The sequence below is a fragment of the Tribolium madens genome, unplaced genomic scaffold, assembly GCF_015345945.1.
Source record: "Tribolium madens isolate multiple individuals breed KSU strain unplaced genomic scaffold, Tmad_KSU_1.1 Scaffold_2;HRSCAF=44;Tcas5.2_LGX, whole genome shotgun sequence".
NCBI classification, from domain to species: domain Eukaryota; kingdom Metazoa; phylum Arthropoda; class Insecta; order Coleoptera; family Tenebrionidae; genus Tribolium; species Tribolium madens.
In genome coordinates, this window is record NW_025400995.1 from 2,996,184 (window position 1) to 3,011,627 (window position 15,444).

The 15,444-nt window shown below is 32.4% G+C and overlaps 1 protein-coding gene across 1 annotated transcript in view; it reads left to right on the forward strand.

Moving 5' to 3' along the window:
- The first annotated feature begins 1,735 nt into the window (after positions 1–1,735).
- LOC123006616 (hemicentin-2-like) overlaps positions 1,736–15,444 on the forward strand; it is a 191,327-nt gene continuing 177,618 nt past the window's right edge. Inside the window, exons 1-2 of the mRNA XM_044401230.1 lie at positions 1,736–1,945; positions 2,537–3,098. Coding sequence (XP_044257165.1) covers positions 3,011–3,098 — 88 coding nt within the window. The 5' untranslated portion in view covers positions 1,736–1,945; positions 2,537–3,010. The remainder of the gene's footprint in view (positions 1,946–2,536; positions 3,099–15,444) is intronic.

A 15,444-nucleotide genomic window follows, 5' to 3' on the forward strand; every position in this document is an offset into this window, starting at 1 on the left:
ACAAATTATTATATTAATACTCATATTTATAGAATTTGATCTTGTGTCACGTTTATTAATGCCAACAATAAAAAATCACTATAGAAGTAATTATAGCAATATGCCGGTTTATTAATTTTCTTATATCTTCGTAGAGAATTTTCATTATAGCAAATTTTGATTAAGCTTTTGAAGGTCGTTCAATTAATAATGCTACACAATATTCAGTGTACATCAAAGAAATACCAACTTACATAGTTTTAAAATCATGAGTATTTCCCACATAAAAACAATTCATTATTTGATTAGGCGTTTTATAGAAGAAAATTTATTAAAATATTAAAAGAAGCGAAATGAAGGAAAATTTAATTTAAAGTTTTTTCAACTTTTATTTTTAGTCTCGATCAGACAGTGGAAGCAACTTTAGTAGTTTAATAGTGAAGGTTGTTTCAAACTTTAAGCTTTGTTTACATCGCAAAAAATGTTTTTCTATCAACTTAACCAGAAAATTGTTTTATTGAACATACATTTGTTATAAGAGACAAAAATTGAACGTGTTTTTCTGAAAACAATTTGGGTTCGCATTTGCGCTTGTAATTATGGTGCAATAAAGTGTGCAAAACTTATGAATAGGTTTATTTACATCGGAAAAAAGCTATTTAAACACTAGCAGTTAACTAGTTTTCAGCTCTGAATAAAAGCGACTTTATTCAAATTAATACCCAGAGATATAGTTTTTAAGTTAAAATGCGGTTAACATGTGTGCCCATGTCGGGCTTGCACGTTTACATCTCTCCATATGAATGAGAAATGCAACATGCTCGTAGTGGCTCCTAAAAAATTCATTGTTTCAGTTGAACAAAGGTCACGTGTGATTAATGGGATTCACGTCCATAGTACAAACCAAGACGACGTAACAATTGGTTGTGAAACTAATGTTATTAATTAGAAAAGAAAAACAAATTTTGACCGAATTTTTTGCATTATCTGACAAATTGTAGCATTGTTACCAGTTTACACAAAACATCGGCTTTCTGATAGTTTGTTTATGACAGTTTAACTTCGCTTGCTCTTTGAGACCCTTTGAAATGTAAATGAAAGGTCAGTCTTGAGAAATTTTGAATTAGTTTGAGATCGCCTTTCATTCCCTCAAAGACTTAGTAAAAGTCCAAGAGCTGTAATTATGTGCAATGTGAAATAAAAATACATGATAGTTTACAGATAGTTTAATGGATTTGCTTAATAAAATTGTTCTCGTATGCATTTTGTTGTTTTATATTTATTCTTTTGTTTATTCAAATGCGACTTTTGCACATATATGCGCCTTTCCAAATATCTTTAGTTAATTATGTAACGGGAATTATTTTGTGTCGTCCCTCTTTGAATTAGTTCGCCGGCTTGAAAGCGGTGTTGAAATTAGAATTGGCATTAGAATTAGGAGGGCTGGCCGTTTATTTTTGAAGGCACTAATTGCAATCGCGACTTTGATAAAGGATTAAATTATAAGGGCGGATGTGGAAGCTGATCCCAGCAATTAGTCGCTATGCTTTAAATTAGCGGAGGTGTTTCGCGAAAAAACTGAGATATCACTCCTCTTGTCGACACTTTGAAGATGATTATCGAAGGGCATTTAGCATTCTATAGCAATCACATTAAAATAATGGATGAGAAAATGCACCGCGACGCTTGCGCCCTTAAAGCGTCTGCGCCGTGTCGCCGGATTCAAGCCGGGCCAGTAGTACAGTGTCTTCGCACAAGTTAAGCCACGAACACACTGTCTGTGCAAACGGCGCGTGCTGGCATGTGACGCGACTGTCTTTATTCATTTGTCATATGACAAGTGTCAGTTGGCGCTGTGGATTTGCCGCCTAATATTACCTCACGTTTGCTCTTCTCGGATACTTTACATCTTCCTTAATTATTAAGTGTTGTCATTTCCGGATTTCAACAATCCGCGAAACCGCAGGTAATATGAATTAGACCAACGACTCTATCATCAAACCAAATTTTGCGCAAAAATAATTTACCGCTCAAAACAAAATTTCATTGGAACATTATTTGTTTTTCTCTCTTGTTACAAAGTCGGATTTTCCAATTCTCAGATCTACCCCTATTTCGCTTGTTCAAGCTAATTGATAAGATTTCCGACATTTTTCCGGATATTTTTGATAAAAGATTTAAATTTTATTTTTCTTGTTTTCTACTAAAAAATATGTTGAATGAAAAATGTTTGGGTTCGTGTTTTTACGACTGAGGAAAAATTGAAGCTATATTAAACTTTTCCAATCAACGGTTTAAAAACCTGAATGTCGTGTTACTGTCAAACGGTTACCAGTACAAGGATCGGAAAGCAAAGCGATTAGTTTTGTTAATACTAAATCGATTGTAGCTTGTGATTAATTCTTGTTATAAAAATATATGATTGGTATATTAATAATTTCGTGTGTAGAAGGAAGGGTTTTAAAGGTTTGAAGTAGGTTGTTATAGAAGTTGAAGTGTTGACAAGTGTTTGTTGTAGATGAGTATGTCTACCTACTACCGGTTCGATTTGTTTCAGGTTGAACTGACGGATTTGGAATCAGGGTGTTTTAATTGAAAGTGAACTTTACGTAAGTTGTTTCTGGAAGACGTTATTGCGTTCCCAGCAGCAAATAACATTAGCTTTGCTCCACAGTTAAGGTGTGAACATTTCCTTTATGATTGTGAACTTAATTTAATTCTGTTCCGCTAGTGTAATTTAATAAGCGAGAAGATCGTTCGCTATTCTAGCATGGTTCGTCATAACTGCGCTAAAAGAGGATCGGTTTTCTCGATTTAAAAAGACTAACTCCGCGCACTACAGCGCTGGTATCTGGATAGATATTTAATGCCCCAGATACCGAGGCATTAAAGTGGTTGAGCGGAGAAAAGCTTTAATAATTGTGGACATGTAAGTTGATAACCTCGGGCGATAAGATTAAAATGTCTAAATTATCCGAGTCGTGTGTGGTGCAGTGATTTTGTAGTGTTTTTCGATACGGTCAACATCAACATGAAAACTCTCACTCCATCGCCGAGGACCTCTTCAGGACTGCTTGTGCTGACATCGTGGATCCTCATCCTCCTAGAACTTTGCACAGGTTTGTCTCTTTTACTTTCTTTCACCACATCTCAGTGTCACCCTTCGTTAACGAAATGACTGCCCGCTACTACAAATTACCCAAATTTTCCCGACCTTTTCCTGGATTCTTCCCTAACACAAACACACTAGTGTTCCAGCAATAACCCCCGCGTTAAACTCACTTCTAGCATCCAAAATTAAATTACGTTTATGTAATGAATGTCACTGATCCTTAATTAAATACCCTATTACCACCTTAAATTTAAAACGATACTCTGACTTTTTAACTTAACCTCGTACATCCACTTCAATCGCCTCCAATTACAACGCTATAAAGGTTCCACAAACGACGGCTTAATTGAGAGAAACCGCCCGTACGCTTATTTTACAAAAAAATATTTTATCTTCATTATTATTATTATTTATAATGACATTTACAGACTTACTGATGCTTTCTCATAAATTAATTTTATTGATTATTGTTAAAATATTGAGATTTATATAAAAACTCACTTCTCAGAATTTGTAATACGAAAAAAGAGGCCCTTAAATTTTATTTTTATCGCAAGCTACGCACATTTTGACTTAATTTGTCTTTATTACTGCTGTCTATACTTATTTTAATAGCATCTTTTTTTTTAATAAGCATCTTTTAATAAACACCTACGTACAAAATATTATATAAAACTTAAAAAATTTGATTCAATATTTATTAAATGGGAAATAACAAAGCATATTATGAATTTAAATGCAGTTGTACCTCTATTAAAATTAACTAGTTTCAAAAAAATCAATAGGTAATATATTTAGTTGATTAAATTAGTATTTGAATATTTAAAATATTTATCAACGATATATGTATTTTATTTCAAATCAAATAGAGAGCAAATTTTTAAAATGCGTATTTGGTAGCTAAAGACGGAAAATTGCTTTAGCAAATGGTTAGAAAGAAAAAAGTCATTCTAACTGTCTAGTAAAACTTCCAGATTCGTTTATTTTGGCTATTTTGTATACTCTGTTATTTATTTATCACCACAATTTTCTAAATGGTGCCTAAAATAATTATCTATCAAATTGTTGAAGGTACACGTATGTAAGTTTTATATTGCAGTTGATTTTGACAGCGATAACAAATCGTGGTAAAAATATTTTACAATTTATTTGCCAACGTTTATAAATAGTGTGGTGTGCATTAGTGTAAATAGAGTTCAGGGGGAGGTGGTAAGTATTGAGCTCTTAAATAAATAGCTTGAATAAGTTTGGAATATATAAAAATATTTACACGTAAATGTCAAGGTTTTAAGTTTGATGAATATTCTTGTCAGTTAGTCCGATAGCCGTATCGATTCTGTTGACCTTTCTTTGTACAGATAAATCTGGGAACTAAAGAAGGGATGCATATTCTCTTACTAATATGACATATGAGATGATGGATAAAACCAATCGAAAACTGCCATCTAGCCATTGAGTAAACGTATCAGAAAAGAATATTTTTCGATAAAATGTGAAATGTTGTAAAATTCGTGTAACATTTTCACGAACCAATTATAATTTTATGACTTTTCAGCCGATCTGTTGTAACGAAAATTGAAAATGCGTCGTGATCTCCGGTGCATAAAACTTGCACAAACATTATTAAGTCAAGCCACTTTATGCAAACCGGAGGATGAAATTTAGCGAAATGTTTGCGCTTGTCGATTCGCTCTAATATATAAAATGTTAAAGTGGCGAAAGTGATGAAATTATGTACTTGGTAATTTTTTTTTTTAAACGAGGGCTATTAGGTGTACAGCAACCCTTGCTTTACCCTTGGTCGTGACCTGTGTTAATGGAGTGAATCATATTTTTTCTTGTTGTGTTAAGAACTAATTCATTTCGGTGCTTTCATTTTTTAGCATATAATAAACACGCATTTATGATAAATGTTGATTTTATAATTACCACGCTACACTTAATGTCTTGTTTACACACGATGATAATTCCAGTTCCAGCTTTAATTTTTTTTAATTAAATTGAGAAACATGCATTGTCAATAATTAAGCAGCGATTTGAGACAATTCCAGTAATTAATTATTAATCAACCAAATTTCATTTTAGTTATATACACTTCATCAATTTCATCAATTTCAAGTAATTATAAGTCGCGATTTTCTGTCTGCGCGCAAGAGTTGCCGGTTCCTGAATACTAATTATTCATTCAGAGTGGCTTTTTTTAAAGTAATATCTTATTTCCTGTGTTTTTGTAGCAGATTTTCTTTTCTTTATTGTTGGTGTGCTTGTTAGGAGATTTATGCTGTAGGAAATCCTTTTTGAAAGATAATTTGTAGAACACGCTTTTAATTCGTTGTAAAGAAAGGCTAAAGTTGTTTATTAGGTGGGACAAAGTATGATGCAAGAGTGATTAGCAAGATGTTGTTTCATTCATCGTTCTGTGAAATTTAAAATGTTGAGTTGGAAGCTTCGCAAAGGATTAAATTGATTTTGTTAAATTGCCGTAAGTGTAGATAATTACGTATTCAGTGACTGTAAAGGTGTCAATTTCTGAAATTGGATTGAAAGGAATAGACCAATGGAGTGAATGCTTTTAGATTTCAAGAGGAAGAAAACTATTCATCAACAAAAGAATTTCCGAATGAGCGTTGACAGTAAGTTAACAAGTACGACTAAGAATCGAATAATGGATTTGTTGGAATAATTGCTGCGAACTGTACTCATTTTTCTTCATTTCCTTGCGAAATCTCGTACAAATGGCACCTACTTTCCGATAAAAATCGATTTGACGTTCATTTATTGCCAACACTTAAACTGCGTCTAAAAAGGTCTTTACTTGCTAAACTTATTTATCAGGGTTCTTATAACATGTTAACAGCCATCTCAATAAACTTTCAGATTCTCATTATTAAATCGAATGGACCATCACAATAAAATCTTCTCCATAAAACAAAATCATAAAAACTTAGTAGTCACAAAAATGTATTTGAACTTAATCAGTGTCAGTTCGATAAAACTTTAATTGGAGAAACACCGAAATATTTACCATATTTTTAAAACAAACTTATAAAGATATACAAACGTATTTGTAAGTCTTGAACTTCTTCTTTTAATAGCCATTTATAAATGGCATTGAAGACTCAGTTAAACAAGACTTTCTTTTCAACTTGCGCCAATTAACAAAACTTGAATTCTTCTTACCAACTGAGATACCTAAACGTCTATTCTTTCTGCGGCAACTTTGATAAGATCGCAATTCATCATCTTGTATTACTCAAAACTGTAAGTGGAATTTACTTGAAATATGATTAAAACAAGTTTTTACCGAGTTGAGACGAGCGATAACAAATTACTTAAAAAGAATTGTTTGACTAAGTTGCAGCGATAAAACTACAGCCAGCTTACAATGCCAAAACTTTCAGCTTTTCGCTTTAATTTCTATTATACTATTCAGTTGCCGCCATTTACTTAAGAAGCTATTTTGGAAAAATGAATTTTGCAAGCCATTTGTTACCATTTAAGTGCACAAAAGTAAATCATTTTAATCGAAACTCAAATTTTTAAATTTTGTTACATGGTTTTGATAGTACTTTAACCCGGCGCATTCACCATTTTTACACACAAAATTTATCAATTATTTTTCTTACAATGTTTTAAGGCATAAAATATCTTGACTTGGGAATGTTTTTATAAAAACTGTCTGAAAGAGTAACATAAAATATTTTAGTCAAGTTTCTAAACTTGGAAATGGAACATTATTTTCTTAATTTCTACTGTTCAGTTAGCTTTTTTGAGTTATTAAGAAAACGTGAAAATGTGGAAAAGTTTTAATTGACGAACCCTTAAAAAAATTTAATATCGAGGTGAAGAATTGCAAATTATCCGAAAAAAGGAAGGCTAATATTACATTTACTTTCTATTTGGCGTTATAAATTCAATTTGTTAGCATGTAGGTAAACAATGTTCATATTTTCGAACAACTCCTAAATTCGTATCTAAATTTCTTTGATAATTTAGGAATTGTTATAGAAGAAGCCGAGAAAATCGTTTACTCAAAATGATGTATAATCAAACATTTTCAGAAGAGCAGATATGTATGCAAATTAGGGGGAAAATTCATTCAATTTTAGGTATTACCATACAAAATGAGGGCAGTTACTCATTCAAAATTGAACATTTTCTTTCAAACTAACAGGATTGCCAAACTATTCAAACTGCTTCGTCATCAGAACCCTGACGATTGTCTTTAAGCTAAAACTAGCAAAGTTCTAGGATTACTTACAAGTTAATGCTAAAATTACCTTCACTCTGTGCGAGTTATGTGTGATAATTGCACCGCAATTACCAAGTATTTGGTTTCAAGACCAAATTAGTGCAGGAAATACAATTATGTATGTACATATCAACTATGTGTACGTTACGTATTACCTATCGTAGTACACTGAATTTTAAAATCAGCGTTCCTGCAACCTGAAACTTTCTGCTTTCTCAAAAGAAAGGCTTTTGGTTTTTTATTTGATATTGAATTACAAAGCAGCTTTTTGTCCCTGGTATTGATCTACATATACAGGGTTGCGAAAAAAGTATGGATACAGTTACACATTATAAAAACTATTCATCAAAACTTATTGAAATTTGGTGTATGCTTAAAAGGTACAAGGCTAACTTTTTTTTTAATGGCAAGAAGGGCCAAATTTAATATTTTTAAAAAGAGCATTTTTTCTGAGTCTTTGATGTAACACCATGCATACCCTATTTTAATCGAAAATTATTGAGCTAATTAAATTTTGAAAAATGTTATTTTTTTTTGGCCTTGGAAACGTTGTCTTTACCGATCGTTGGCTTTTTGCAGCCTGAACTTTGACCAAAAAATAAATAAACTGTTTAGCTATATCCATACTTTTTAGCGACCCTGTATGTGTATTTGTAGTATTTTTCAAAATAATGCCGATTAATTACGGATAGTAAACTACTTTGTAATGTGACCCTAGTTATGAAATTATATTGGCTTCGTTGGATAATTCCACATTACAATGGCGGCGGTGTGACACTATGTTAATAATTATTCTAGCGGTCAGAATACTAAAAAGATAGGAAAGTTATGGTTTTCGGAAATTTGTCCAGTGTGTCAAAATCGATCACCTCTTTGTTTAATTCATATAATTTCCTTTTTTTGTTTGTAAAATAACTGTCTAATTTTCATTATTAAGTAATTTCCATTATATAGTGGAACAATTTCTGTAATCCTTGGAATAGAGAAATTCATCGAAGCATTTGCGTGCACGTGTTATTATAATTTCTGTAAATAATTAATCTAATAAATACATTACGAGGGTTTGTGTTAGGAGAAATGAGATAATATTAAACGCCTGTCTGCAATAATTTTTTCTTTCTACCCTGTCGGGTCTGGAGTGCAGTTGAACAAACCGAATTACACGTGTAGACACCCCCGTTATGAATTAATATTCACCCCTATAAATTCGGGCTTTGATATGTAGCTATCCTTCCAAGCTCTGCATTCACCCATACACTGAATCTTCAAGCAGATAAATTTATTTCCGAACTTTTTCTTTTAAATAAATGCTAATTACGACGAACTTTTGACATTCCAATGATTTAATATTAGGGACTTTAGAATTCAATAAACGGATATCGACGAATTTTATGCAATTAGTTTTGCTTTAAAAAGTAATTTTATTTCCATATTTCTTTTCTACAGGTCGAAATTTTATTACGTCTTATTTTTTCACCGCCCGCCGTATTCAAAGTAATAGGCGTGAACTACGCAAGTTGTTTTTTTAGCTACTAATAGATAAAATTTGCTTGGTATTTATATGTAAACGAACAATATATAAAAAGTCTATTTTTGTTTTTGAAATTTGAGTGGATTTTGTTTGATGTTTTGTGTACAAAATTTGTATAGATTGTTGTTTACTTACGCTACGTTAGATAAAAGGAAAAAAACGCATTGTAAGCAAAATTAAAACGTCAGCAAGAAGGGCTGAGTCAACAAATCCTTTATATTGATAGCTTTTTCATGAATGTATGTTGTCGATAAATTTGTAATACTTTACAAAACTGATAAGGGAATATATCGTTGTTTCTTGTCTAGACCATCAGTTTTAGGAATTTTTAAACTTCAAAGAACATTCAGGGATTTGACTGTTGTGTCTATTCAAGCATTCGTATATTAAAGGGACACATCTATTGTGTTGACCATCACAGGATTAGTTGAACTTCTTAAAAGATTCTGTAACTTTCTTTACACAGTGGTATGTTGAAAGAGATGACTTGCAAACTTTTCAAAAGTCTATTCAGTGTCTTTTTTAAACATTGATCATAAGAATAAAAAACGAAAAGAATACGTTCATAAGTTATTAAACTTGTAAAGTATACTAAAACTGATTTCTGTATAGCCATTTCATGAGCTATAAACTTTTTTCACAGGGGTAGTAAATAAACTAGATTCGTTATTTACGGTAAAGTCTACGTTTTTTTTTTCCTTTTGATTGTTTTGCCAAACCACGTAATCTCCAACTGTTCTCAGCTATTAGGAAAAATTAGTTGTAATTGTGTCGAAATTTGTGTAAGACAGAGGTGACCGTTTCGTTCGAGTTGAGTGTACTCTTGTGCCCTGTTTATTGCATTATTACTGTATTCCTAAGGCATGTATCCTCATACCATTTCCGGATCTCCGGAAGTCCCCAAGGTTTTCCATAGCGGTGGGATTGGGGAATTTTGAGGTCGCCGTAAACTACGTATTTCCATATCCATTTCTACTATGATTAACTCGATCCAATAAAACTTCGCGACTTTATCTGTTTCAAAAAATTATTTATTTTTGCGCGCAGAGTTAGTGATCTATTCGGAAACTTGTACAACGTACAACATCTGAAAAGCCCCCAGGAAGTTGCGCTAACTTTGCGCAAGCGATTTTTAACAGTTTGTTCGGATATTCAACGCCCGGTTGCGTTTTGCAGGTTTTGTTGCAGATGACGCGCAGTCACAAAGGGATTTCTTTTACTCCCATTATCAAATGTTTGTCTCTCGGGCTATTGTGATACGGGCAAAGTCACTGAATGTCGCTTTAGCAGTGCTCCCACATCTCTCTAAACTCATACTTGAGGCATGGAAACGGTAAAAAATAATCCATCGCAAAAATAGATACAGCCACCGGCGCACCTTTGACATTATCTCCCAACACCAGTTGCACTAATTGTTTGCTCTCAGTGCCCGGAATGCAAGACGAATTAAACGCTACGATTGTTAAACACAAAATTCCAGAAATTATTTCGAAATAAAACTTACTTAATCCTTGGTTGTTTTGCACTCTCGCCCGGCGCATCTACCATTTTCAAACAAACTTTATTTTATTTTTTATTTTCTTTAAGTTACAATAAAGGTTGACAATAAGTTGTGTTATTTGTTAGTTTAAAAATAATCTAGTAGGGTCAAATTTTTTCTGGTCGTAAAATTTGGTCTCTTGATTGTCGGGTAAAAATGAAAAATATGCTTTTGGAAAGATTCGAATTGAGTTTTATAGTCGGGTTCGCAGTAATAAAAACGTGAAAAAGTATGCATGGAATTTGAATATAGAATAATGTAGAGAGTTGTTTGCATAGTTTATTGTAAATGTTGATTTTCAATTTCTTGAGTAGCTGTATTGGAAATTTAAATGTGTATGGGATGTGTGAGTGGTTTATTATCATTATATGTATTAATCTTTGTTTTCTTTTGAGCAATGGACATGTTGGTTCGTTGCCAAAATTCATATGAGAAGGTCTGAAGCTGAACGGATTGTTTCGAGTAGATGGGGCGAGATGTGGATGGTTTTAGTTTATTTGAGAGAGGGACAAAGGTCACTGGAGTAGTCGGCTTTTGAATACGGCGACCCTTCCTGAAATTCAAGTATTCATGGATCATAACTAATGATTCGAATTGTAGAAGCATTTACAAGCAAGGCCTCATTGATATGCGGAATCAATTTAAACTGTCGATTGCACGTTTGCAATAGTATAATTTCGGCGTAGATTAAATGTATCTTGCATTATAAGATATCAAGTGGAGGTGAGAGTGCTGTATTGCCGGAGATGAATCGTGTTACGCAGGTTCAGTGTCGCGCCCGTGCGGAACTAGGTAGGGGCTCATTCATATTCAATCGCAATATCCTGCTCTGCTTGCCTTGATGTTCTGACCTAGTACTTGCCGTGCTTTATCTGAACTAACACGCTAACACATAGTCGCCTTCATCTGCCATTTGCTATACCAAACCCACTCTTTCACCCTAAAACCCAAGCCACTTCAAATAAAACACTCAGATCAATTATCAATCACTAGGAATTATTTACCGCAGAGAAGCTCTATAACTGCCACAATATCTGTTTTCGATATCTGCACTAGGTAATGTAATTACAGATTCGCTAATAAACAATTCAATACAATAGTTGCACAGGGAATACATTTCATCTCCTTTTTTTAGTACACAGGATGGCTTGACTGAAACTCTCCAGGTTTGTATCTTGTTTATTAATAGAGGACAAAATTACAAGTTTTATTAACTTTACTAGGAGATTTGATTACGATTTTTACATTTATTTGAAAATTACTTTGGAAAGTTTGCGGACTTGTAAGAAATTTTCGCAGAAAAACATCTTTATTAATATTTCTATTAATAAATTTTTCTTATTACTTTAAGTATAATATTTTTTCTCTGAAAATATTCTATTTTGGAACTATAATGTTTTTTATTTGCCCACAAATACCCACCTAAAATGGCTCATATGTTTTAGACTAATCAAAAACTATACTTCATAACACCAAAACAGCCGAGACAATTGTAGGAAAAAGTAACTAATAATAATACTAATCGTAATAATACTAGTGTTTTGATAGTTTTTTTTTTATATAAAATGCAAGGTACTCATTTTTAGTAAATTTTGTTTAGTAATGAAAATTTAATGTTTGTTTTATTTATAAGTAACGAAAGCACTGCTGCAAATTACAACTTTAATTATCAGTATCATTGTGTTTTATACAAAGATACAATGCATAAATCTTTTGAGTTTCTGAATATCCAATTTCTACTAATTAATCGATGTATTTTTTGTTTGTACTATACATAGAGACAATTGCAAAGGGTTTGATTTTATGTAATTAGTAGTGCTGCATACAACACAAACAAACCTCTGGTTTCATAGCGGGTTTCGAGTCATGCATAACACACTGGAGTTATTGTATATCCACTGATCAGTACTCTATAATTAACTAATAATAAACATTTGAAAATGATGAACAACAAATAGCACAACTACGATAGTCGGATATTGGAAACAATTAATTTGGTTCGATTCCCCAACTCATCAGACTATTTGAATGTTACGAGCTTGTATTGTTATATTTTTCCGAATAAGTTACAATTTATAATACCTACATTACTTTGCAGAAACTGGAGAATTGAAGCGAATTAAATGTGTCCACAATGTGAGTTTAAAGCATTTTTAATGTTTTATTTTTTACTCATAATTAACTCTTGTGACTTGTGATCAGTAGTTGTACTATACGGGTTATTTGTCTTTATTATTAATTAAAATTTTAAAGACTGAATACGAGTTTTTTTCTTTCGGTTGAAGGATTGATTGTAGTATACTTGCTGGAACAATAAATGAAACTTTATCCATTAATCTCAATTACAGTAATTGCTTGTAAACAACAACTGCAAGTAGCAGATATCGTAATAAAATACAAGAAACTTAAAATTGTGTCAACACAATTAAAGCTTTGACGCTAGTAAGGACGTGATTACTCAGTCACTGATTATTGTACTATCAATTAATCATCTGTGCTTTGCTTTACTTTTTGCGAAATATTACGAAGCGGACAAATTGTTTATTTTTTTTGAAAAGTTTGTGATTTGTCTATTTTAAATTAATATCATGCACTTGAGTTGACGCAAGTGATTTCTGTAAATGATAAAACACTCACGCAAACAAAATACCTCCTCTTTTAAAGTCATTTAATTTGTGAAAAGTATTATCTACACGAACATGAATTAATGTGAAATCGTTGAGTACAAAAAGATTTATTTTGAATGAGATGTAGGTTTTGGTTTGTGACGTATCAAGAGTCCGTGACATTTTTAAATTAAATATTATATGAATTCTATTATTTCTTTTTATTGGAAATAAGTAATGGTTTGAATAAAAAATGCAAGACATACAAAAGAGTTTCCATGCATTTTGTTTCTACTATTTTATTGTATTTAGGTTTATGAGGATTTTTGCGGGTCGATATTAGACTTTTGGCCTTGGTCTCGATTCACGCTACATTAACAATTTTATCGTTTAATTGACTTAGAATAGTTTTAAATAGGATAATAATAGCATTGTTTTTCAATATGCTTTGCTTGAAATCACCTCTAGTTAAAGTGTTTACTGTATTTAAACATAAGGGGCATAAATATTTATGATAATTGCGATGTGACACGCCAGCGTTAATTTAGTAATTGTAGTTAAATGACTAATTACGTTGGAAAACTGTGCTAATTAAGTGTGTGTTTATGTATGATTTCCGTTTCAGGCCACACGGTATGTTATTAAGACAAAATTTACTTACTTGCTATAAAAAAGTGGCAATTAAGTTATTAGCGTCTAGAGAATGTGGCAATGTAATACAGAATGTAATAAATTTTTTGATTTTAATTATTATTATGTTCATTAATAAATGACTTTGATAAGAAATTGTGTTTGCTTTAATTATAACAACCGTAAATTAGCTGCGTATTGTTGACGTATTAATTAGATGAGCTGAAAAGAGCAAAAAGTGAACTCTTTCCCTCTTGTGGTTTAAAAGGGCAAGTCTCCATAAATTTGCTGAGCTAAGACTGTTGCCTTATAATTTACATTTGAAAAAATTCAAACAAGCCAAATCGAAGTTGAGATTTTGTATTTGCTTGAAGACTTGTCTAAGTTTGATTAAACAGCAAAATATAGAAAAAAATTAATCATTTTAACTGACTTACAATTAAAAGGTCTTTCATATTAACGAAGTTTGTGAAGTTATTTAAGAAGTTAGGGAAGAGTACTAAATGGTCTTAGGACGTCTTTAAGTTAGACTTTGACGTATGATGAATAAAATAAAATTTTTAAAAGAGTTGTTTTTGCAATTTTTAGCAGAGTGGGTCGCGAGGACTGGCTTAATAAATGGGAAAATGCAAAGCGCAAAAAGTTTAGAAGACTTTTATTTATGACAAATTATAAACATGCATATTATGAGAAGAGATGCGTTCCTTCGGGAGCCGTAATTTTAAATATATCTTGGGTGAAATGATCGCGCCATCGGACAATTCTTTTCCTTTGTCTTTTGGGGAGCTAAAAAGAACATGGCACCAAATGTTCACGAATAAATCATGCCTATACCGTGAAGCAGCGACTAAGTGTTCGACTAGCTCAACCCCAGGCCAGCAGATACATATCTCGATCTACTAATTACTTTTTCCAAGCTGCTGTTGGATTAATTAAAATGTAGTGGTGCCGAGTTAAGGGACATGCTAGATTCTAGACAAGGCCCAGAGATTAATGCATCGAATTTATCATTACATAGCCGCCGCCTCCGACCCCTCACTTTCGCCCAACCTGATAAAACTTATTGGCGCTGATTTATCAAACTCCTTTTCATGAATCATTTTAATCACTGATAAATATTTCACTTAAATAAAAACGAACACTGCATTAAGCCGCTTTTTATTTTATTTGTTTATTTTTGGTGTGGGTTTGTTGCACAAGATTTGAAACAACGACTTTTTAATTATAATTAATGACAAGTACGGCGAGTGTGCTTGAATAAGATGAATGATACAAAAATAATATAATCGATGAATGAGTGTGTTTAATTTTTATCGGGGGAGAGTTGTGGACGTGCCCTTGTAACGCACGTGTAGTTCGTTATAAGTTGTCACGTATTGGTACTGTTAACTTGTTCACGGCTTTCGCTGTAATGCTTTTGAAGGCACCACTTATTACGGCGTACTTCTCTAAGACCTGCTAAATGCTATCACGTGCCTCATTAGCTCCCCTATTTGCAAATCATTCATATTTACGTGTACATGCATCGCTTTAAACGTAAACTGAGATAATTCCCTGACAAAGCTCTGCATAATTACGTACTTAATATTAATTCGTTTACACTTCCCCAATTTATAACAAAACCATAATCGTGAAAAACTCAATTTTGATAAGCTCCTCTAAAAAACACTTTGTACGCTTACGGTACATGCTTAAAATCTTAAGGAATTCGGTAAACAAGCCAAGCGCAAACTCAATAAACAGTTTCCTTAAATTAATAGGGAAATAAATCAATTACACGTTTTTCAAAGCTTA